Source organism: Lissotriton vulgaris, unplaced genomic scaffold (assembly GCF_964263255.1).
Source record: "Lissotriton vulgaris unplaced genomic scaffold, aLisVul1.2 SCAFFOLD_492, whole genome shotgun sequence".
Taxonomy (NCBI): Eukaryota; Metazoa; Chordata; class Amphibia; order Caudata; family Salamandridae; genus Lissotriton; species Lissotriton vulgaris.
In genome coordinates this window covers 571891-597703 of record NW_028251456.1, presented here as the reverse complement: position 1 = coordinate 597703, position 25813 = coordinate 571891, and the positions used below count along the sequence as shown (strand labels likewise).

Genomic DNA, 25813 nt, shown 5'->3' with positions numbered 1-25813 from the left:
TTTTGCCACTAGGAGGTCAGCCTGGTTGAAGTCCTCCGACTTTTCGGCTGATGTTCAGGCGACTTTGCTGGATCTTCCTTTTGATGGTTCTGGACTCTTTGTGAAGAAAGTGGATGCGGCCCTTGAGAGATTTAAAGATTGCAGGGCGACAGCAAAGTCTTTAGGTCTTCAGATCAGAGGCTCTTCGACCAACAGAAGGTTCAGAGGCTTTGGTCGCTCCTTTCGGAATTTCCGGCAAGGCCAACAGCAGCAACAGCCGCAGCAGCAAAATTCTATGTACAAATCGTACAGGGGAAAGCAAAGAGCGCGTCCTCGTGGACGTCAGACCTCTTCCTCCTCCACCTCTTCCAACCCCCCTGCCACAGAAAAGCAGCCCTAGATCCGCCATTCAGGATCATGTGGGTCCGGTTGGGGGTCGGCTTACCCATTTTCTACAGGATTGGGAATCGGTTACATCAGATCTTTAGGTTCTCAATCTTGTAGAAAATGGGTATGCCCTTCCCTTTCGGGAATTCCCTCCCAATTACCCTCCTTGTCAAGGATTTTGCTCCGAGGAACATCTGTCTCTCCTGCGGGAGGAGGTGCTAACTCTGTTACGAAAGGGTGCGATAGAGGTGGTCCCAGAGCAGGAAAGGGGTCAGGGATGCTACTCCCGGTATTTCCTGATCCCCAAGAAGGATGGCAGACTACGTCCAATCCTGGATCTCAGGATCTTGAATCTCTATCTGAAGCAGGAGAAATTCAAGATGCTCACCCTTGTTCAGGTTCTTCAAGCGCTGCTGGAAGGAGACTTGATGGTGTCGCTCGACTTGCAGGATGCGTATTTCCACATCCCTATCCTGAAGTCGCACAGGAAGTATCTCCGTTTTACGGTGGGATCGCAACACTACCAGTTTGCGGTCCTTCCGTTTGGTCTTACTACTGCGCCTCGAGTCTTCACCAAGGTGATGGTGGTGGCGGCTCATCTCAGGAGGTCGGGATACCTGTGTTCCCTTATTTAGATGACTGGCTGATCAAAGCGGAGTCGTCAGAGAAGGTGCTCCATCATCTGCAAGAGACAACTCAGTTGTTGTTCAGGTTGGGTTTTTCGATAAATGTACCCAAGTCTCACCTGGTGCCCTCCCAGCGCAACCTGTTCATATGTGCGGTACTGGACACTGTTTGTCGTGCATTCCCTCCTCCTTAAAGGATTCGCGACATTCAGGAAATGATTCCTTTATTTTTCAATGAAGCGGTCGTTCCAGTCCTGAAGGTTCTTCGCCTGCTCGGTCTGATGGCTTCTTGCATTCTGTTGGTCAACCATGCACGCTGGCACATGAGGGCACTCCAGTAGTGTCTCCGCAGGCAGTGGTATTAGCACAACGGAGATCTCGGGGAGTCAGTGAGGATCTCCAGAGAAACTGCAGCGGATCTGTCTTGGTGAAGCGTGGAAGGCAACCTGTCGCAAGGAAAGCCTTTTCATCTACCTCCATCGGTTGCCACAGTGATAGCGGATGCATCCACTCTAGGGTAGGGTGCTCATCTGGGGGATCTGGAGGTCAAGGGTCTTTGGTCTCCAGAGGAAAGGTTGCTTCACATCAACCTTCTAGAGTTGCGGGCGATACGTTTGGTGCTCAAGGCCTTCCTCCCTTCCCTTCGCGGTCAGTCGAACCAAGTCCTGATGTGCAACACGACCGCGATGTGGTACATCAACAAGCAGGGAGGAGTAGGGTCGCAGTGTCTCTGCAAAGAGGCTCTGCGTCTCTGGTCCTGGGCTCAGGACCACCAGATTTGTCTGATGGCAAATCATCTGGCCGGAGTTCTGAACGTGCGTGCAGACAGTCTCAGTCGGCAGTTCTCGGCCGACCACGAGTGGAGGCTTCACCCGGAGGTGGTTCGTCACGTCTTTCGGACGTGGGGGTTTCCTCGGGTGGACCTGTTTTCCACTTGCGAGAATGCTCACTGCCCGTCATTCTGCAGCCTCCAGTATCCAATGCAAGGACCCTTGGGGGACGCGTTTCTGTTGAGTTGGGGAAATCAACTCCTTTATGCGTTTCCTCCCATACCCTTGATTACTCGGGTTCTGAGGAAGATTCGCCAAGACCGGGCCCAAGTTATATTGGTTGCCCCGGACTGGCCAAGAAGGGTGTGGTATACAGATCTACTCCACCTCTCACCCGCCGCTCCGTCTCCCTCTCAGGGCAGACCTCCTCTCTCAGATGGAGGGGCAGGTTCTACACCCCCACCTCCAGACATTGCACCTTCATGCCTGGAGATTGAACGGGGCAACCTGATTTCCTATTCGCTCTCGCCTGACGTGGTGGATGTCATTTTGTCAGCCAGGCGTGACTCCACTAAGACTGTCTATTCATATAGATGGTCAAGATTTGTCGCTTGGTGTGGTGAGATTGATATTGACCCTTTAAGAGCCCGTTTGTCTGATGTTCTCCGGTTTGATCTTTCTTTGGCGCAGCAAGGTCTTGCTGTTGCCACGGTTAAGGGCTATCTTTCAGCGCTGTCGGCTTTTATTTGTTTGCCTGATCAGCCCTCTTTTTAAGTCCCCTGTAGTTTTAAGGTTTTTGAAGGGTCTTACTAACAAGTTCCCTCCTACACCTTTTATTGTGCCTCAGTGGGACTTGAATCTTGTCTTGACCTTTCTGATGGGTGCTCCCTTTGAGCCTCTTCATAAATGTCCTATGAGGCTTTTAACCTTTAAGGCTGTTTTCCTAGTTGCAATAACCTCTGCAAGGAGGGTGAGTGAGCTTCAAGCTCTTAGTTCTAAGCCCCCTTTCCTGACCATTCATGCTGATCGGATGGTTCTAAGGACCAGGGCTCCTTTTTTTCCTAAGGTGGTGACTCCTTTCCACCTTGGTCAATCCATTACGCTCCCTACCTTTTATCCTCCCCCGCACCCTTCCAAGGAGGAGGAGAGGTTGCACCGTCTGGACCCCAAAAGGGCGGTGTCTTTTTATTTGGACAGAACTAAAGACTGTCGCTTGGATGACCAGCTCTTCGTTGGATTTGCTGGCTGCAAGAAGGGGAGAGCGGTTCATAAGAGAACCTTGTCAAGGTGGATCGTCCTGTGTATAAAGATCTGCTACTCTTTGGCCGGTACGGAACCTCCAGAGGGTATTGGGGCTCATTCCACTAGAGCTAAGTCGTCAACCTCAGCTTTGGCTAGAGGTGTTCCTGTGGAGGACATTTGTAGGGCGGCAACTTGGTCTTCCCTCCACACTTTCGCGAAGCATTACTGCTTGGATACCGAAGTGAGGAGGGACGGTCACTTTGCGCGCTCTGTCCTTCAGGATTTCCTGGTTTAGAAGAGTGGACACCCTCCTCCGGGAGTGGGGACTGCTGTGGGACTCTATTCACAAGGTGAGGAATCCACACGGCAGATGTATCTATCAGAAGAACAAGTTACTTACCTTCGGTAACGCTTTTTCTGGTAGATACTATATCTGCCTGTGGATTCCTCACTGACCCTCCCGCCTCCCCGTTGTCCACTCTTCTTTACCAGAGTTACTGTATTCTATTGTTTATATATTGTAATGTTAAGGAGTTGTTTCCATTGCATTTGCTTCACACTGTGTGTGTTTCTCCTTGGCAATTGTGTTTTGTATATTGCTACTGTCATTGGTTCGTCCGTGTGCCTCGATGGCACGGAAAAAAGGGCGGAACTGATGTCATCACGCCGGCGTGGGCCTATTATAGGCGTCGGTGACGTCAGCGGAGTCGTTTCTCTGTGACGTCCTGTCCACGCGAGGCTACGAAAAGAATTTCCGAATGTTGCTGACGTAAGGGGGATATTCACAAGGTGAGGAATCCACAGGCAGATATAGTATGTACCAGAAAAAGCGTTACCGAAGGTAAGTAACTTGTTCTTTATCTTGATAAGACCAAGAGTGTTCGAAAGTCTGATCATTTGTTAGTAAACTATAGCCCTCTGAATACAGGCTTGTCTGCATCAAAGAGGTCCATTTCTAGATGGATTGTGTCATGCATTGTTATCATATCAGTTGGCACGGAAGCAGCTCCCGGGCAAGCCAAGAGCGCATTCCACTAGAGGAAAAGCTGCTACGATAGCAATGCTTAAAAATGGCACGGCGCCAAGTTTTTCAGTTGTTACTATGCAGCCTATCCAGGCTAAATCTGCCTCTATGATCCTGCCTGTTTCTACCTTTGAAAATACAGGTTATGTGTTTCAAAGAAACCCAGGGCAGTATTTCTTTACATTATCATATAATGTAATATATATGTCTTAATTTAGCAAATGTAAAAGTGTTACATGCAATAATGGCAGCTTTTAAGCCTAGTATGGTGTATTTCAGGCTGTGTGTGTGTGTGTGTATATGTATGTATATATGTATATGTGTGTATGTATATATATGTATATATATGTATATATATGTATATATATATATATGTATATGTATATATATGTATATATATGTATATATATGTATATATATATATATATATATATATATATATATATATATATATATATATATATATATATATATATATGTATATATATATATAGCTATTCCTCCGGGGTCCTGCACGTTGGCAGGACTAATCAGTGCTTATTACTTTAAGTATACCCCTGGAAGAGAACTAGGATTACGGGTAAGTAACTTATCCTTCATCTCAATCAGTCAATAGATTTGCCAGTTTTCTTCCAAAACCCGCAATCAGTGGCTGAAAGGGCTCTACACACACTAGATGTAAAAGGAGCTCTATTATATTACGTTGACAAAACTAAAGCTTTCAGAAAAACAAAACCACTATTTGTTGCTTTTGCTCCACAGCAGAAGGGTAACCCTATTTCAAAATCAGGAATAGCCAGATGTTTAGTTAAGTGCATTAAAATATGCTATCAAAAGACCATGAGCACTCTAACAGTTCCCCCAAAAGCCCACTCAACGCGCAAAATGGGGGCATCTATGGCTTTCCTAGGAAATATTCCACTAGAAGACATAGGTAGAGCAGCTACATGGTCTACCATACACACTTTCACTAAACAATATTGTGTAGATGTGCAAGCAAAGCAGCAAGCTGCTGTAGGCCAGGCTGTCCTCAAAACTCTTTCAAACTGCTGCAGCTGGTACAGGTGACCACCGCTAGAGGAGAAACTGCTATACAGTCTATGCCAAGATATGAATTCAGCAGCCCACATGCCTCGAACGGAAAATGCTACTTACCAGTATGCATCTGTTCTTGGCATGTAGGGCTGCTGACGTTCATATCGCCCACCCTCCTTCCCGGTGCCCGTCACAGCTGCAGTAATTCTTTCTACATACATTTACATGGACATCTCTTACTGTACTATACTCCATCTCTGCCACAATGGCGAAAAACAATCTGAAGAGGGAGAAGATGCCCATGCGCACTGTAGTCCAGGGGAGGAGTCACCTATCTCTTGATACTTCGAAGACTCTTCCATGACAACAAAGTGCAAACATCCGGACCCAACTCTAGGCGGCGATCTATGCTAAGATATGAATGTCAGCAGCCCTACATGCCAAGAACAGATGCATACTGGTAAGTAGCATTTTCCTTGCGAAAAACAAGTTAAGTCCAAGCCCAACACTAGATGGCAGGAATGTTCATAGTATGTGAATCTGGAGCACTTTCCGTTACGAATAGATGCTTACAGAGTCCATAATACTTTCCTATACACTGGTAAATGATAAAACCAAAACATTGGATGGTACTACCCACTCTCCTTAAGAGTTCTCCAGGACCACACGAAAAGACTACACTGACCTATTGAGCTTCATTGGTGCATGATAATAGCCATATATAGGACCTTTGCAAAAAAGTTGATTACAGCACTGAATTGGTGGGTAGGATTGTAACACAGCTATCCATACTTCCCTTTAAAGGCAACATTTGTTTTTCCATTTGTTGAATAATAAAAATAATGGTGTGAAGTAAGTTCTAAAAAAAAAAAACACATGGGTTGCAGTTCAATACATTAATTTCTCACTTATTAAAAGTGACAAATATCAAATGGATATGTTCAAATGACCATGCAACCCTTTGAAGACAAAACTGTGCAGTCACCTTATATCTGTCATTGTTACAAAATTATCAAACTCTTTTCATTTACAGATCTTATGAGACGGCAGGAGGAACTCAGGCGATTAGAAGAAATGAGAAATCATGAGCTTCAAAAGCGTAGGCAGTTTCAAATGAGGTAAACGGTGGTTGTTAATCCTTTATTGTGATCCTATGTAGATTCATTAGTCATCCATATGAGGAGAAATTCAAAGGTTCCCTGGATTGTTTCTAAAATGAGTTGCCGGTGAATCTTTAGAATATTTACTTTTATTTTAACCTTGTTTCATGATTTTAAATTATTTCCTTAACCACTAAACTCATCTGCCCCACTGCCCAGAAAGTAGAGTCCAGCTCGTACTTGGAGCTAGGTGGGGAAACTCTGGTGCATGCGCCAGAAGGCTTCCTGTAAGAAATTGAATTATCAATTGTGATGGGTGACTGGCTGGTACTAGCAGGTGAGAAGGCCTCCTTGGCATGCCCTAACCAATGGGGTAAAAGTTCCCAGGGCCAGCCCTTCCAACTTAGGGCATTTTCATGATGGCCGAAGTCTTCGGCCACCCTAAACTTGGACTCTGGGGTCTGGATATGTGGGGTGGGTGCACCATAGTAATTTTAGTGCTCTCCCATATTTAACTCTAAAATCCAGTTTGGAGCATGAACTTTATCTACAAAAAACCCAGAGACACAATTCTGGTAGACAAAAGCAGTGTCCTTCAGCAACACAGCAATAGATACACAAAATTTTACTTCACATCCTGGTCTTTACTCTTTCAAATGTCTCAATAGTTGTATGTGAAACTAGCATACGTGTCCAGTAGATTTTGGCGCTCAAGAAGGATTTGATACGGTAGTGTCAAAAGAATGCTCACAGCCCCCATGCTGCATATTCAGAAGAGTAATCTCTGACCATTTAGGTTGTCATATTTGTTGCTCCTACAGGACATTTCGCACTGATTCAAGGCTGATTACTGACTGGAAGAACACAATCCGCTGCGCTATCGAAACTAGCACAGGAGATATAGAGATGGGCTATTCCCCTACAAAATAGACCTGCTAGCTGTACATACCAGGGAAAGATCATGTGGAAGCGGACTGGTTCAGCAGACCAACATCAGCATCCCACGAGTGGGAGCTCAATTCACAGGAGGCGCTAAGGCCACTCAGAAGGTGGGGAACCCCGACAATAGACCTATTTGCAAAACGCCTGAATGCAAAATGCCCAAACTTCGCATCCAGGCAACCAGGGAAGGGATCCCTTGGGAATGCCCTATGGATAAGCTGGTCAAAAACATTTGCTTACGCTTTCCCCCCGATACCATTGATACACCGAGTACTCAAGTGTAGAACCAGCAACGCAACACAACCCTGATCCTGGTGGCACCACAGTGGGTCAGGCAGACCTGGTACTCACAGATAATGGAAATGGCACAGGGCGCTCCTCACAAATTCGGCATAAGGAAAGACTTACTCTCCATGCAAAACGGGGAGGTACTACACCCAGGGTGCCTCAGCCTAGCAGTGTGGCTCCTGAAGACAGAGTTTGTGCACCTGAGAGCACCCTGCGAGTTCTGAGAGAGGCAAGGAGACCTAGCACACGAAGGTGCTATGTGGCGAAATGGAAGAGGTTCACACAATGGTGCAGCAAGAAGAAGCTACACAAGAAGATGACAAGAGAGTCAACGGTGCTAAGGTATCTCACGCACTCGCTATAGACAAAGCTAAGCTCATCCTCGCTGAGAGTATACCTGGCAGCTATAGTGGCCTATACAAGAGGAGAAACAGGGAAGAGTTTTTTTTACATCACAGATAGTAAAGAGATTCCTGGAAGGGGCAAAGAGGATCGCACCTCCAAAGAGGATGCCAACACCGGCATGGAATCTTAATTTAGTCCTAACAGAACTCATGAAAGAACTTTTGAACCAATCTATAAGGCCTCACTGCAAATGCTGAAAATGAAAACCGCCTTCTTGATGGCAATCCCCTCGCTACGCAGGGTAAGCGAGCTTCAGGTGCTAACGCTAAAAGAACCCTACATCCAGAAACACAATGATAGGGTGGTGATGAGAACTGACCCGCACTTATTGCCAAAGGTGTTGTCAAGGTTCCACATTAACCAGTCGGTGCAAATACCGAGGTTCTATCAGAAACCGGCCACAAACGCAGAGAGGGCAATGCACACTCTGGACGCCAGAAGGGCAGTAATGCACTACATAGAAAGAACGAAGGAGCACAAAGACTAAGCAGTTCTTTGTGGCCTTTGCAAGCAGTTTCCTGGGTAGACCAGTAACAAAGGGAACCATCGCACGGTTGATCGCACAGACTATACAACTCTACTACAAAAATGCAGAGCAAGAACTAGCAGAGGGGGCACGGGCCCACTCTACTAGGAAAAAAGGAGCAACTATAGCCTTCCTGGCTAACACGCCCATTCAGGACATATGCCTGGTGGCAACATGGGCTTCAGGGCACACGCTCACTAAGCACCACTGTGTGTATGTACAAATGAACAAGGAAGCACAAGTAGGACAGAAGGTGCTTCAACATATATTCAACAACCAACTCTCATCTTCCACCCAGCCACCACAAACCTAACAAACCGCTACAATGTCTATGCACAGCATAGTGAATCCAGAAAGATTCACACTCCAAAACGAATAGTTTCTTACCTGCCGGTGTAGTTTTGCAGCTTGAAGATCTCTCTGGATTCACTAGCGAACCCACCCACCTCCGCCAGAAAGATGAGGCTGGAGAAGGTGGTGGTACAAGGACAACACTGAAACAGATAACAGGGCAAAGCGGGTAAATAACTTATTTGAACATTGCCAAGAATTCACAAACTAAACACAAACGAAAAGAAAAAGAATCCGAAGACTGCGCCCAAGGGTGGGAGCTTCCGCAGGAAGCGAGCCAACGTCACGGGCAGGACACCAAAAGGTGGGACGTCCACGCCCAGCTGGGCTACGAAAAAAAAAAGAAAAGACTACGATTCCAGACCCAACTACTAGACCAAGGAATAATGCACAGCATAGTGAATCCAGAAAGATCTTCAAGCTGCAAAACTACACAGACAGGTAAACTATTTGTTACCCTTTAAGCATTTGTTCTTGGCATGAAGAGCTGTGGATTCACATGCACCCTCTCTCCTCCCCAGACACCTATGGTTTTGCAGTGTGAATGTTTCTGGATTCACTATGCTGTGCATATTCCGCAATCTGGCGGTTGGGTCCGGAATCGTAGTCTTTATTCTTTTTTTTTTTTTTTGTAGCCCAGGTGGGCGTCGACGTCCCACCTTCTGGTGTACCTTCGGTGACGTCTTCAGATTCTTTTTTCCGCCATTGGGTCTGGATCGTCGCGTGAAGCTCCAGAAGTTTGGGAGGAAAAAAGGAGGAAATTAAACTACTATTCAACGGTAAAGACCGAAAAAGATTGGGAGAAGACCATCAGAGAGGAGAAGAACATCGAGATCTTCGACGTCCTTGGAGGTCTGCGCATACAGGGGGCCCCCTGAGCGCAGGGATGTACAAGACTCCATTTAAATTCTGCAAAAACTGCCACCACAAGTTTGCGCAGAAGGACCAGCACCCGGTCTGCAACCTCTGCCTGCCTATCGACCACGAGAGCAGAGACTGCAACGCCTGCTCCGTCTTCAAGCCGAAGACACTTAGAGTTCGAGAGAAGCAGAGGATAGCTCATCACACGATGCAGGGCAAGAGCCAGGCCCGACGCTTAACGAACTGGGCCTCTCCACCGATGACGAGGACAACATCGCCGAAGGTCCAGATGACTTAACGGTCGCAGAGACCGATAAGAAAACGCATGACAAGGTAGGAGAGTCTACGACCCCGAAAACTCCCACAGGGCCTCGAAAGCCAGAGGCAGACTCTCGAAAGGCAGAGTCCAAATTCTCGTAAGGAGCACCGGCGCCGAAAAGTTCGACGGCCGAAGCTGCATCCTCTGAAAAAGAGCCCAGTGGATCCTTCGACAAGGACTCCTGGAGGCCGAAGACCGGCGAAAAGCAAAGGTCGTCGATGCAAGCCCCCGAAAAAGGGTCTTGGACTTCGAAGGAAAAGGAGCTGAAGAAAGCTTCGAAGCCGCCGCCGAAGAGAGCGGCCGAAACGCTCGACGACGAACAGGCCGCAGAGATGCTGAGAAAGAAAAGAAGGCTCGAGGCCGAAATGGAGAACATCCTCCAGAGAAAGAAAGATTCGACGAAAGAATGAAGTTACAAGATCCCCTCGAGGCCGGCAACGTCCGTTGCTGAGGTGACAGAGCAGGAGGAGTTCGACGTCGAAGAGCCGCCGAAAACTCCGGAGCTCTCGGAGCACGAAGAGGAAGAGGACCTCTATTATACAGAAGGTGATTACGGAGACCAGCAGTCCGGCTACAGCTCAGGTTCCTCGACAGCCCAAGACTAGGATTGGCAGGACATCGAGGCCGAAAACCCGGAGGAGAAGATGGAGACATATCCTTCGAGGCCTTCGCCACCGGATGACATCGGGGCATACAACGAGGTCATCAGGAAGGCGGCAGCAGCTTATGGGGTTAAGCTAGAGGAGGAAAAGCCAAAAGCCGATTTCCTGCTGGAAACATTGCTCCCTACACAGACGAGAAGCCAATTCCTTCCCATGCTGAAAAGTATCACAGACCAGGGGAAGGAAGCCTTCAAGGACCCGGCTACATGCAGATCAGTAACGCCGAGGACGGAAAAGAAATACAAATTCTCCTCACAGGACCCGGCTTATATCAAGGGGTCCGTCACAGCAAATTCTATTATCGCTGCGACGGCCAGAAGAAGGGCCAACGTCCAACCATCTGGGCCTCCACCTGACGAGGAAAGCAGGAGGATGGACCTAACTGGGAGGAAAATAGAGAGAAACGCCGCTACGCACTGGCGGATGGCGAACTCAAACGCCCTCCCGAACAGACATCAAATACCAACATTGGGATGAGATGGGGAAATTGCTCAAGCACCTCCCGGAACAATACCGTGAGAGGGCATCACCTTGTGGAAGAAGGGAAAAGCATTGCTAAGTCGTGCCTCAAGACAGCCTTGGATGGCGCTGAAACATCCAGCAGACTGATGGCTATAGGCATCACAGAGAGAAGGCAAGCCTGGCTCAGGATCTCGGACTTCAAAGCTGAGGTTCAGAACAACATCCTGAACACACCCTTCAATGGTGAAACACTGTTCGGAGCCCCAGTTGATGAGAAGCTCGCACAACTGAGGAAGGACAACGAGACTGCAAGGTCCATGGGGGCCCTGCAATTCAGGGGGATGAGAAGGGGCGCTCCTACGCGGAGGCCAAACGGCAGAGGTGGAAACCAGCGAGGAGAATCACACCAGGCGTTCCACCAGAGCCAGCAGAGGAAAAACTGGAACTACCAGAACAGGGGCCAGTCCTTTCGTTCAAGAGGAAACGGACGAGGACAGAAAAGAAGAGGCGGTGAACAACCCCCATCTAAGTGACTGCACACGAGAAAACTTGCTCAACCACTCGAACCCTCCGGGGTAAGAGCACGGAAAAACAGAGGAGAGGGCTACACGGACAAGACACAAAAGAACATGTAACTCCAGTAGGAGGCAGGCTAAGATTTTTTCTCCAGGGGTGGAGAAAAATCACCACAGACAAGTGGATACTGAACATCATGCAGTTCGGATACTGCATAGAGCTGCTAAAGAATCCACCAAACAGAAAGCCAAAGAGAAGACGGCACTCAGGAACAGAGCTGCGATTGCTCCAAAAGGAAGCTCAAGAACTACTCCTCAAAGAGGCCATCGACGGTCCCATTCAAAGAACGGAACAGAGGAGTGTACTCAAACTACTTCCTGGTACCAAAAGTGGACGAAAGCCTAGGACCCATCCTGGACCTACGGTTCTTAAACAAATATGTAAAGACCCAAAAATTCAAGATGACGTCCCTACAAGAGGTCATCCCACAGATAAAGGCCGGGGACTTCTTGTCCACCATAGACCTCAAGGATGCGTACCTGCACATCCCCATGAACAGGCAGCACAAGCACATGCTAAGGTTCGCAGTGAACAACGATCACTACCAATTCACAACCCTGGCTTTCGGTCTAAAATCCGCACCAAGGGTGTTCACCAAATGCTCGAGGCAATGGCATCTGCGAAGGGAGGGGATACACTTGTACCCCTACCTCGACGACTGGCTCGTAAAGGCAAGCTCCTACAGGACATGCAAAGATCATGCACTGCAGGTCACGAGAACGCTAACAGGCCTGGGATTCTCCATACACTGCGGAAAATGCTCAATGGAACCGGAGCAGGTGAAGATCTTCTTGGGTGCTCTAATCGACACCGTCCAATGCAGGGTGTCACCCAGCGAAAAGAGAACACTCAGCCTACTGACGGAGAAACGTCACTACCAGAAGGGGCGAGCTCTGACAGTGAGGACAGTGAGCAAGATCTTGGGGATGATGGCGTCATGCATACACCTGGTCCCCAATGTACGCCTACAGATGAGACCGCTCCAAGAGTGGCTACAACAGCAATGGTCACAAGCTACAGGAAGTTGGGAGGATCTAGTGGTTGTAACGCACAAGGTGCAGGAAGAAATAAGGTGGTGGACCAAGGAAAGGATAAGAATAGGGAAACCTCTAACACCACCGGACCCAACAGTGACCATTAGTCAGTGGGGCACTCCGACAATAGACCTATTTGCAACACGCCTGAATGCAAAATGCCAATACTTTGCATCCAGGCAACCAGAAGCACTATCGCAGGGGAATGCCCTATGGATAAGCTGGTCAAAGACATTTGCCTACGCTTTTCCCCCGATGCCACTGATCCCCCAGGGTTCTCAACAAATGCATGACAAGCAACATGATGCTGATCCTGGTGGCACCACAATGGGCCAGGCAGACCTGGTACTCTCAGATAATGGAAATGGCGCAGGGGCCCCCCCACAAGCTCTCAAAAAGAGACCTACTCTCCATGGAAAACTGAGAAGTTCTACACCCAGAGCCGGAGAGCCTCAACCTCTCAGCCTGGCTCCTGAGGACTTGGAGATCGAACATCTAAAACTACCAGAGAGCACCCTGAGGGTGCTGCGAGAGGCAAGAAGGCCCAGCACACACAAATGCTATGGGGAAAAATGGAAAAGATTCACTCAGTGGTGTTGCAAGAAAAAACTACACAGAAAACTGACCAGGGAATCTACGGCGCTAAGGTACCTCACGCACCTAATAAAGGCTACACTAAGCTCATCCTCGCTAAGGGTACACCTGGCTGCGATTGTGGCATACACAAGAGGAGAAACAGGGAGAAGCTCTTCACATCTCAAGTCGTGAAAAGATTCTTAGAAGGGGCTAAAAGAATAGCGCCACCAAAAAGAATGCCGCCACCTGCTTGGAACCTGAATGTAGTACTGACGGAGCTCATGAAAGCACCTTTCGAACCTATCCACAAAGCATCACTGCAAATGCTGACTATGAAAAACGCCTTTCTGGTAGCAATTACATCGCTACGGAGAGTGAGCTAACTGCAGGCTCTAACACTACAGGAACCCTACATTCAGATACACAGTGACAGGGTCGTAATGAGAACGGACCCGCACTTCATGCCGAAGGTGGTGTCAAGGTTCCACATGAATCAAAGTATTCAGATCCCTAGCTTCTTCCAAAACCCCACTACAAGCGCTGAGAGAGCACTCCACACTCTAGACGCAAGAAGGGCAGTGATGCACTACATTGAAAGGACGAAAGGACACAGGAAGACAAAACAGTTCTTCGTATTCTTCGCAAACAGTTACATGGGTAAACCAGTCACAAAATACACCATAGCTCGATGGATCGCAAAGACTATACAATTCTGCCACAAGCAAGCGGGCCAGGAGCGAACAGGAGGGGCACAGGCCCACTCCACCAGGAAGAAAGGAGCAACAATTGCCTTTCTGGCCAACACACCAATTCAGGACATATTCCTGGCGGCAACATGGGCTTCAGTGCACACGTTCACTAAGCACTATTGCTAGGACAAAAGGTGCTTCAACATATTTTCAACAACCCAACGCTCATCTTCCACCCAACCACCACAAAAGTAACAAAAACCGCTACAAAGTCTATGCACAGCATAGTGAATCCAGAAAGATTCACGCTGCAAAACGAATAGTTTCTTACCTGTCGGTGTAGTTTTGCAGCTTGAAGATCTTTCTGGATTCACTAGCGAACCCACCCGCCTCCACCAGAAAGATGAGGCTGGAAAAGAAGGTGGAAATGCATAGAAAAGGAAAGAAAGTTGAAGCTTTCAAGATACGTGGAAAGAATTGCGTAAATAAAAAAAGAGGATTAACATACATAGCCATGGATTCACTACAAGCAGAAAAAACAAAGAGACAGAAAAAAGAATCCGAAGATGGCACCCAAGGGTGGTAGCTTCGGCCGGAAGCATGCCGACGTCACCGAAGGTACACCAGAAGGTGGGACGTCGACGCCCACCTGGGCTACAACAAAAAAAAGAGAAAAAAGACAAGGATTCCGGACCAAACCACCAGATTGCGGAATATGCACAGCATAGTGAATCCAGAAAGATCTTCAAGCTGCAAAACTAAACCGACGGGTAAGAAACTTCGTTATTGCAGTTCTTATTACTTACATTAAATACACATGGACATCTATATACTACTTTCTTACTCCATGGTCACCCTCTTGCGTTGAAACAATCTAACAATGGAACCCATGCACATTATCGCTGAAAGGAGTCACCTTGTGACTAGAAAGTCTAAGAAGAAAAGCAACTGGCAAACCCAACGCTACATATCAACAGATGCTATCAACAGGGTAAGTAACATAATCCTTCAATTGCAGTTAAAACCCCCCCACACCACCCACCAATTTTTGCCAAGTTTCTTATGCACTTTGACTGAGTGTGCCCTGGGTTCCTGCCAATCAGGTACCCTGCCCCCTGTGTTCTTTTCCTAAACCTTTACCTTGTTACCATAATTGGTACAATTCTGAACTACCTGTAACCCCCTTGTAAGGGGTACCTATGGTACCAAGGGCATGGTATTCAGGAAATGCCTCTGAGCGCTGCAGCCACCCTCCGGGACCGCTCAGCAAAACATGCACCACTGCAGCTTGCGTGTTTTGGTGCAGCTAAGTGAAGAGTGGACATGGCACACACCCCTGGGTGCCGCACCTGCCCAGCACTGCATGAGGCCTAGGTAAGTCACCCTTAGGGCAGGGTGCTCTGTACCTCATGCGAGGAACTATATGCATGATCAGACATGTCCCTATATCTAAGGCCATTCCTAGATATAAGTACCCAGTAAAGCCATCCTGAGTATATGGTCTAGAAACTACGATTTTCTAGCACCAGAATGGCTTTACTGAATCCTAGGGCGTTTGGTATCAAACATCTCAGAATAATAAACCTGCACTGATTCCAGTGTCCGATTTATATTTCTATGCACTGGGGATCCTTTCTAGAAGGGGACACCTGAACCAACCCCACCACTTGTGGGTCTCTGACTGGTGAACACTAGCTTGCCACCATTAGACAGGTGTCTGGATTCTTTGGGTGAGAGCCTTCGCTCACATGGCCCAGAAACAAAGCATTTCCTGAACACCTCCCCACCAAAGGCAGGAAGAGCATCTGTGACTGGGGAGCTTCAAAGTCCTGCCTCCTTTGTAATTACCCCCCGCCCCCTCCAACCCCAGCCTCTCCTGCTAGCAGGAGCAGGCCACTTCCTGTCTTCACTCCCTTTTCAGTGGGAAGTTAGGTGGTAAAATCAGGACATCCCAGGTCGTCTGCCCACCTCTGCTAACCCCATCCCACAGGTGAGGGAGGCAAGTTGAGGCCCACTCTTCATTTCCTGCCATCTTGCAGCTGGAAGACACCCTCCAATTAGGGTCAGAGATTCTGCTCACTCCTCCACTTGGTGTGAGCACACTAAAACAGTATTTAGGGGCACTCCTGATTCCAGTCTAGAAGTTCCAGACCAACTAAGAATATAGGAGCAGAATAGGACACAGCAGAAAAAGATCCAGGCAACCACTGCTTTGGCCCCAGCTACACCGGCCTGCCTGCACCTTCAAGAAACCCCTGCTGCACAACGGCTTCCATCCTGAAGACCAACGGCTTCCAAAAACCGTGGGAGTACTGACAAGCTTTGAAAAAGACCCAAGACTCTCGAAAGCAGCCCTGTCTCCAAAAAGAACTCCAATGCCCTGCGGAACTGTGAAGACTCCCTTTCCAGACCTTCCTCTGCACCGGATGCCCACAGCCCAGGAGGCCCACTGGTCTAGAAGAGGTTCCCCAGTAGTCCAAACTCTGAATCCATCGATGGGGGACATCTTCCAGCCTTCATGTATACACCTACAGCCAGACCCCCCCACGACTGCGACCTACCCGGAAATGAGAAATCTGATGTCTAAAAACACCCCTGTGTCCTGGTGACCCGAACCAATGGTATCCTACAGTCTCCTGGCATCTCAGCTTCCTCCCTTTACTGATAGTTCCGCCGAAGCAAGCTCCTGGCCTGAACCTGAAACCGGAACCACAGGTCTCAGTAGGTTAACATTGGCCGCCCAACAAAGTGTCTGCCCCTGTGCCGTTGGTGTAGTGTTGGTGCTGCCTTGGGCCCCACCTTTAAACTTACCTCCGCTCCTGATGATTGTTTGGAAAGGCTGTTTTACCTGCCTGTGAGCAGATTAACAGATTTGTGCCCCTAGTCCCCATTGACTAGCAATACACACCCCTGCACTCTGCACCTAGCCGCTGTAGTGCTACTGGTGGTGCACCTTGAGTGCAGAATTGAACCTTTCAGGTCCTCTGTTGTACCCCCAAAAGGACCACACCAAAAGTCATTGTACTTACCTGTAGTTACGAACTTCATTTTCCATAGGATTGCATTGTGTGGCCTTTTGCTGAAAAAGTTCTAAGGTTTGGCTCTGCCTTACATAGCAACAAAGTAACTTAGTGTGTACAAGTGAAGTGTCCTGCTTACTAATGTACTGCTGTACCTAAACTCTATTTGTTTTTTTGCACCAAGTTGAAAAAAAAGTAACTAGAAAATAAGAAGTAATATCACGTGTTCCAAACAATTTACTACGTATTTTCCATACTGCAAAGTTACTTGTATGCTATACAAAACCTATACACTGTATTTTGAAAGGTATTGCTGCTTTAAACATATCCCTTGCATGCATTTAGGTAATGCTTGGTTCTATAAATGAAATAATACTTTTTCTACAAACTAGTGTTCTTGATTCAGTCTCTTGTGTGTGCCATCATTTCTTGCCTGAGTGTGCAAAATAAATGCTTAATATCTGATAAGCCTAACTGCTCAACCACACTACCACAATAGAGTAAAGTATTATCTACTTTAGCCTCTGCTGTACCTTCTTGACACCGACGATGCATCAAAGTCGGTGAATGGCGACACTAGAGTTTATTCGACATAGACTTGCGCTTCCCAGATCTCTCCTACTCCGAGAGTGAAGCAATGCGTCTCGACGTCTACTTCCCTTTCTACGGCGGAGGCACTAACCGCCTCAACGGCGACCTGTCCCTCGACATAGTTCATGCCTTGTGTTTTTCCCATGTCTACTATTACGCCAGAGCATAACAATCCGGTATGTGCTTCTTTTTTTGATGCTGGTGAAGCAGAACAATGCAATTTTTTTTCTCTGATCTGACCGTGTGCGATTTTTCATGAGGAGGGCTCTTTAAGGGCATGGCTGCTCGCAAGGCCACTTTTTGATCCTTTTCCTCTATCCAGCAAGGCATGCAGTTTGATCTTTTCTGTCTCGAAGTGTTCTCTTAGAAAACTGCTGGCAATAACAACACTTCTCTGGATTGTGTGAGTATGGCAAACACACAATACAGACAGAGTATGGGTCAGATTTTGCCATTTCTTCCCACAGGAGGGACATTTAATGAACAATGCTGGCATTTGTCAGAAAATGTTCTTGAAATTGTCAGACAAAAGCTAGCAAAGTAAGCCAGCAGTCAAAAAAAGTCGAGTGAAAGTAGAAAAACTACCAGGAAACCTCACAGAAGTTGCTGGAAAAAAGAACTTAACTGTCACATGTGGTGCATGATGGGAGCAGGGAGCTCTTGAAGGTCTTAAAGGCACAGTGCCAGTTTTTATTACGGTTTTGATTATTTTGCTATGCAGCCTGTGGGTTAGGTGTCTGCTATTACTTGCCTTTTTCTTTGAAAATAAAGGGCTATATCAAAACACTAAGAGTGCTTGTTTTTATATATTAAAATACTTTGTGAATATGTGACTATTTTATGGAATATATATGTTCGAGGCATGTGGGCTGCTGAATTCATATCTGTGAATAGATCGCCGCCTAGTGTTGGGTCCGGATGATTGCACATTGTTGTCCTGGAAGAGTCTTCGAAGTATCACGAGATAGGTGGCTCCTCCCCTGGACTACAGTGCGCATGGGCATCGCCTCCATCCCCAGATTGTTTTTTTTCCGCCATTGGGTTCGGATGTGTGTCGGTTCCCTCTGTCGGAACCGATAGTTGTTAACTCTCTTAAACTCGAGACCAAAAGGTCTTTAGGCTTGGCGCCGGTATCGTTTTCGTTCGGGTGTACTGTTTCTTCAGCTCCAAACTCTCGCTGCCCTTCCGCGTGCTGTCGGCGCGGACGGGCCTACACGACGCTCCAGACATGGAACGGACTCCGTTTAAACGGTGCCCGGTGTGCAACGCGAAATACTCGCACCTCGACGTGCACCCAGTGTGCAACACTTGTCTGTCGCCGGACCACGACGAGGCCAGGTGTATGGCCTGCTCGAAGTTCCGGTGCAAGAAGACCCTCCAGATTCGTCGGGCTGCGAGACTTCAGGCCAAACTGTCTGCGCCCCCGCCGGACGACATCTTCGAAGAAGAAGTCGGAAGCGACAATGTCCAACAGGTTTCGGACTCTAGCCCTGCGTCCGAAGGGGAGGCCTACGACGCAGGAGACGAGGAGTTTGACAAAGCCGGCAACGAGGTAGGGGACGACGATACGGCCATTGCCACCGTGGGGGATAGCTCGGAGGAGGAGCTTCCCCGGACTGACTCAGGGGTCGACCCCCTTCCTGCGGCCCTGGTCGAGGGATCGCCTTCGGGCCTTACCCAAGACCATGTTGTTAGTCCAGCAGCCCCGCCTACAAGCCCGGCCACGGACATTTTGGAGGTGCCACTTACATTTCCAAAAACGAAAGTGAAGCCTTCGGGTTCAACGCCTCCGGTTTCGAAACCGAAAGTAAAAGCAGTGCTGAAGGCTCTGAAGGCGTCAAAATCAAAGAAATTCAAAATGGCCGACATGGACAGTCCCACCAAGATAGCCGACCCAAAGGCCTCCGGGTCGGTGCCGAAGGCGAAGTCGTCCGACGCGGCTGCGTCGGCGCCAAAGATGGTCGCGGTCGATGACCCGAAGAAGGCTTCGAAGAAGCGTCAAGGCGATCCCAAAGCTCTGGCTTCCCCGGCTCCGGCCGTCGGAGCCAAGGACGGTAACGCATCGACTCCGAAGACGGTGCCTCTCGCCGACACCACTCCCAAGTCAGGGAAATCACGGGAGGCGGTCACTCCCTCTCCAGCCCTTTCGAAAAAAGTCGAAGATTCCCTGCAGCGGATTCGGAAGGTCGCGGAGCTTCCCGACCCTAAAGCTGGGGTGTCGAAGCCCACGCAGAAGCCGTCAAAGGCACAAGCGCCTATCCGCTTCACCCTGCCGCCGAAGTCGACGCCGAAGGCCTTCGCTTCGAAGCAGGTAGCTGGGGTGCCCTCGAAGGAGGTGTCGACGCCCAAAGCGTCTCCGGTGGTGGCTAAACCTCGGCTCCAGCCACTCGCGGAGGAAGAACGTCGTGAAGTCATCATCGACGCCAATACCGGGAAACTGTCCCTCCTCAAAAGGAAAATCACCACGGAGCCGGTGTTGGAACACTTTCGCATTCCTCTCAAAACAAAAGGGACTCTGCGGGTACTTCAGCACCTTTGGAGCCGGCGTCTCCAGGTAACATGCCAAGTTCCCCAACTCACTCCAACGCAGGGGATGGCGACGACGAGGAGGTCGAGTACAACTATCCGGCGTACTCGGATCCGGACGAGGAACACGAACCTTGGTCTGCCGGGGGTGACCCTGAGGACCCGCAGTCGGGTCAGGAACCGCAACTCTTTGCGGCGAAGACTTCGCCAACGGAGGACTCTGCTGCCTTCAACGCGTTGATCGAGAGAGCTGCGGCTAACCACGATGTCGAGCTGCACTCCGATCCTGTGGATGTGGACTTTTTATTTGACACTTTCTCTGTTGCCGAAAAGTCAGTCAAAACTTTGCCAATGCTCAAGGGAGTGCTCAAGCACGCGCAGGAGGTCTTCAAGGAGCCCACTCGGGCGCGTGTCATCAATCCACGCATTGATAAAAAATATAAGGCAGCGCCCTCGGATCCAACATATATCAAGGGACACTTGCCACTGGACTCTTTGGTTGTATCCAACGCTCGCAAGAGGGCGAACTCGCAGACGACTGGTGACGCTCCTCCCCCAGACAAAGAGTCAAAAATCTTTGAGGCCTCAGGGAAACGGATTGCTGCACAGGCAGCTAACATTTGGCGCATCTCAAACACGCAGGCCCTACTTGCACGCTACGATAGGGCTCATTACGACACCCTAGAAGCCCTGCTGCAGCACTTGCCTGACCAGTACAAGGAGGCAGGGGAAATGTTAATTCAAGAGGGAAAGCTCATCACAAATGCTTCCATCAAATGTGCGCTAAATGTGGCTGATACCGCCTCCAGGGCAATCAACACTAGTGTGTTGCTCAGAAGACATGCATGGCTTAGGATTTCAGGGTTTAAACCTGATATACAAACGACCATCCTGAACCAGACGGTTAATCCTGACCATTTGTTTGGCCCTGAGGTTGATGCGACGCTGGAGAAAATGAAAAAAGATACAGACACTGCTAAGTCTATGGGGGCCCTTCAGTCTCAGCAGTTTCGGGGTGGTTCCTTTCGCCGCTCCAATACCAGAGGCACCTCAAGGGGTCAGGCATCGCAATCCACCCAGTACTACAAGGGCAATACCCAAACCTCATACACCAACAAGGGTAGAGGTGGCTACAGAGGCAACAACATCAAAGGCAGGGGACGTGGAAACAACAGCTCCAGGTCCACCGCCGCCAACAAGCAGTGACGCCTTGTCACTGCCCCCCGACCACACAACACCGGTCGGGGGGAGACTCCAGCAGTTCCTGCCCGCGTGGAAATCCATCACCACGGACAGGTGGGTCAGGTCTCTTATCCAGTACGGTTACTGTCTGGAACTTACTTCCACTCCACCGAACATACCTCCAAGAAGCCGTCCTATGTCCGGCGAGCACTTGCTCTTGTTGCAGCAGGAGGTTCAGGTCATGCTGCCAAAAGGGTCAATAGAGCTCGTCCCACTGCAGGAAAGGGGTACAGGAGTTTACTCTCTCTGTATTTTCTAATCCCCAAAAAGGACGGTTCCCTACGGCCCATCCTGGACCTCAGGCCCCTCAACTGGTACATTCTCTCGGAGCATTTCCATATGCTCACGTTGCAGCAGGTACTCCCTCTGCTTCAACAGGGAGACTTCCTGGCTACGTTGGATCTAAAAGACGCATACTTTCATATCCCCCTGCAGCCTTCCCACAGGAAGTATCTCAGATTCACGATCCAAGACCAGCACTACCAGTTCAATGTTCTGCCGTTTGGGGTCACCACAGCGCCAAGGGTCTTTACAAAGTGCCTGGCGACTGTGGCGGCGCATCTACGGCGCCAGAGCGTCCACGTCTACCCTTACCTGGACGACTGGCTCATTCAAGCAAAAACAGAACAGTGCGCCGACCACGTGTCCCGCACCATTCATCTCCTGCACGATCTGGGATTCTCTCTGAACTACCCGAAATCCCATCTCCAGCCCGCCCATGTACGACAGTATCTAGGCGCGACAATAAACACTCTGGCAGCCACTGCGCAGCCAAATTCAGTGAGAATCGCCAGTATCCAAATGTTGATCCAACGATTCAGACCTCAACACTCGCTTCCAGCGAAGGTGTTCATGCAGTTGATAGGCATGATGGCCTCCTGCATCTCCATTGTCCCGCACGCGAGACTACATATGCGTCCGCTTCAGGAGTGCCTGGCACGTCCGTGGACTCAGGCTCATGGGCAACTGACAGACCTAGTGTTGGTGAGCGGTCGGGCATACAACTCTCTGCATTGGTGGAACCCACAAAACCTTTGCAAGGGCCGACCATTCCAAGAGCCTGTGCCACAGATTATCCTGACGACGGACGCTTCTCTCCAGGGATGGGGAGCGCATGTACTCCACTACACAGTGCAGGGACTATGGACACTACAGCAAAGGAAGATGCACATCAATGTGTTGGAACTGATCGCAATCTTCATGGCCTTGAAGGCGTTCAAAGTACATCTGTGCAACAAGGTCGTGTTGATCCGGACGGACAACATGACTGCCATGTACTACATTCAGAAGCAGGGAGGCACACACTCTCCGCAGCTGTCTCATCTGGCTCAGAGCATGTGGAAGTGGGCCATTCAGAGGAACATCTTCCTCATGGCGGAGCATCTCCCGGGCAAAGACAACCAGATGGCGGACCTGCTCAGCAGGCACAGCCATCAAATGCACGAGTGGGAGATACATCCATCAGTACTCCGACCGTACTTCCAAAGGTGGGGTCATCCAGAGATAGACCTGTTCGCCACAAAGGAGAACGCAAAATGCCAAAGCTTCGCCGCCAGGTTCCCACACCCGCAATCACAGGGCAATGCGATGTGGATGAACTGGTCAGGCAGATTTGCGTACGCTTTTCCCCCAGCACCTCTGATACCGCTGGTGGCACGCAAGCTCAGGCAGCACTCGATGACTCTCATCCTGGTTGCTCCAACGTGGGCTCGCCAGCCGTGGTACACCACGTTTCTGGAACTCTCCGTGGTACCGCATCAAAGGCTTCATCTCACTCCCAGCCTTCTGACGCAGAGCCATGGCGACATTCAGCACCCAGATCCGCAACAGCTCAACCTGGCGATCTGGCTCCTGAAGTCCTAGAGTTTGGCTACCTCAATCTTCCTCCTGATTGCATGAACATCATTCGGGAGGCAAGGAAGCCCACTACTAGAGCTTGTTATGCGGCTAAATGGAAGAGGTTTGTCATTTATTGTGTTAACCACAATATTGACCCGCTAGATGCTTCCATCCAAAACATAATTTGTTACCTGTTCCACCTGTATCAATGCAATTTGGCGTACTCTTCCATCCGCATTCACCTGTCTGCTATGGCAGCATACCTCCAGAACAGGCAACACCTGTCACTTTTTAAGGTCCCTGCTATCAAGGCTTTTCTGGAAGCACTCAAGAGTCATTCCGCCCAGGACCCCACCAGCTCCGGAATGGAACCTCAATGTGGTTCTTACAAGACTGATGGGTCCTCCCTTCGAGCCACTGCACTCTTGTGAGCTTCAGTTTCTGACTTGGAAGGTTGCTTTCTTGGTAGCAATTACATCGCTACGGAGGGTTAGCGAGTTGCAGGCTCTCACCATCCAAGAGCCTTTCTTCCAAGTACATGCTAACAGGGTTGTGCTCCGCACTAACCCTAAATTCTTACCCAAGGTTGTGTCTCAATTCCATATGAACCAGACAATTGAGTTGCCGGTGTTTTTCCAAAACCCAGAGACGCTGGCGGGGCGGATGCTCCACACCCTTGACGTTAAAAGAGCCTTGATGTACTATGTGGACAGGACAAAAGATTTTCGCAAAACCAAGCAGCTTTTCGTTGCTTTTGCCTCACACCACAAGGGAAACGCTATCTCCAAAGCTGGGATCGCTAGGTGGATTGTGAAATGCATTCAAATCTGTTACGCTAAAGCTAAACGCACTCTCACTATCCCACCAAGAGCCCACTCCACCAGGAAGTTGGGGGCCTCTATGGCTTTCCTAGGTAACATTCCCTTAGAAGATATTTGTAGAGCAGCCACATGGTCTACCACACATACTTTCACTAAACATTACTGTGTAGACGTGCACTCCAAACAGCAGGCAGCTGTTGGTCAGGCTGTTCTCAAAACACTTTTTCAGACTGCTGCAGCTGGCACGGGCGACCGCCGCTAATGGAGGGACTGCTATGTATTCTATGCACAGATATGAATTCAGCAGCCCACATGCCTCGAACTGCAAATGCTACTTACCAGTATGCATCTGTTCTTGGCATGTAGGGCTGCTGACATTCATATCGCCCACCCTCCTCCCCGGCGCCTGTAGCAGCTGCAGTCTTTATATATATATATATATGCTCATAGCATGGTCATCACTCACATACTTCACTCCATCTCTGCCAATGGCTAAAAACAATCTGGGGATGGAGGCGATGCCCATGCGCACTGTAGTCCAGGGGAGGAGCCACCTATCTTGTGATACTTCGAAGACTCTTCCAGGACAACAATGTGCAATCATCCGGACCCAACACTAGGCGATCTATGCACAGATATGAATGTCAGCAGCCCTACATGCCAAGAACAGATGCATACTGGTAAGTAGCATTTGCATTTTTATTGAATTAATTGGTAGGTGTCTTGACATTTGTACACAGCTGTTCACCTACAACCACAGGGGCCGACGCCTAAACATTAATGGTTGAAGTGAGAATAGAACACTACTGCATTAATGCCGACATCCCGGAGGCTGGCAGTGCTCAGAATTATATCAATTTGATACAGCATACGCTGTCAAGGACCTCATCAGTCCAGAAACTAGCACCCACCTAGAAAGGGAAGCCACAAATAAAGAAAACCCTCCCACCCGCCCTCACCTAACAGAGGGACAACAAAGGGGAACCCATACCAAGATATCAGAAGTCGTATAGCACCCTCTAGCACTCCCTTTCGCTCAGGCGGGGCACCATCTAGTCCGCGTTTGATGGCATTAGACGTAACACTTGCAAGAGCTTGGGGCCGGTGACCTCACGAAGGTCCTTCGACAGAAACTTTATTAAAGGAGCCCAGACCTCTGCATATTTCTCACTCTTCTGATTTTGGACCACGAGAGTCGCTCCATGGCAAGGGTCATCCAGAGCCTGTGGAGCCATGCCGTATGATCCGGGACCGTGGGAGTACCCCAGTGGGTTAAGATCGCCTGGCGAGCTGCGAATAGTGCCAATGCTATCTGCCTGCCTCGATCTACACCCCTCCCGCATTGTTCTGTGTGGTTCTTGTCCCATTGGTAAATCCTTGCTGGTGTAAGATACCAATAAGATGTTACCTTGAATGCAGTTTCAGTCCCTGCAGTGTTGTATGCCGTGTGATGCGCCCGATAATAAATATGTTCGAGGCATGTGGGCTGCTTAATTCATATCTGTGCATAGATCGCCGCCTAGTGTTGGGTCCGGATGATTGCACATTGTTGTCCTGGAAGAGTCTTCGAAGTATCACAAGATAGGTGGCTCCTCCCCTGGACTACAGTGCGCATGGGCATCGCCTCCATGCTCAGATTGTTTTTTTCCGCCATTGGGTTCGGATGTACTTTCCAGCACTCCAAGTTCGGAATCAAGATAACTTACCGAAAGGCCAAAAGGCCTTCGGTTTCGTCCGTATTGTTTGCGATTGGTAACGATAACCTTTTACCATTAGTTTGCACTCCGGTCGTCGAATCGGGCCGTTCGGCTTTCTCGACTACACGTGGATCGACGGTCGATTGAACTAAGCCCATTCAAGTACTGCCCGCAGTGCAACTTCAAGTTCCCGCACACCGATAAACATCCAGTGTTCAACAGA

The 25813-nt window shown here is 49.2% G+C and overlaps 1 protein-coding gene across 1 annotated transcript in view; it reads left to right on the top strand.

Annotated features, from left to right (window-relative positions):
* Positions 1-25813, top strand: part of LOC147662880 (paraspeckle component 1-like) — a 279115-nt gene that overhangs the window by 119822 nt on the left and 133480 nt on the right. Inside the window, exon 5 of the mRNA XM_086950824.1 lies at positions 6097-6181. Coding sequence (XP_086806950.1) covers positions 6097-6181 — 85 coding nt within the window. The remainder of the gene's footprint in view (positions 1-6096; positions 6182-25813) is intronic.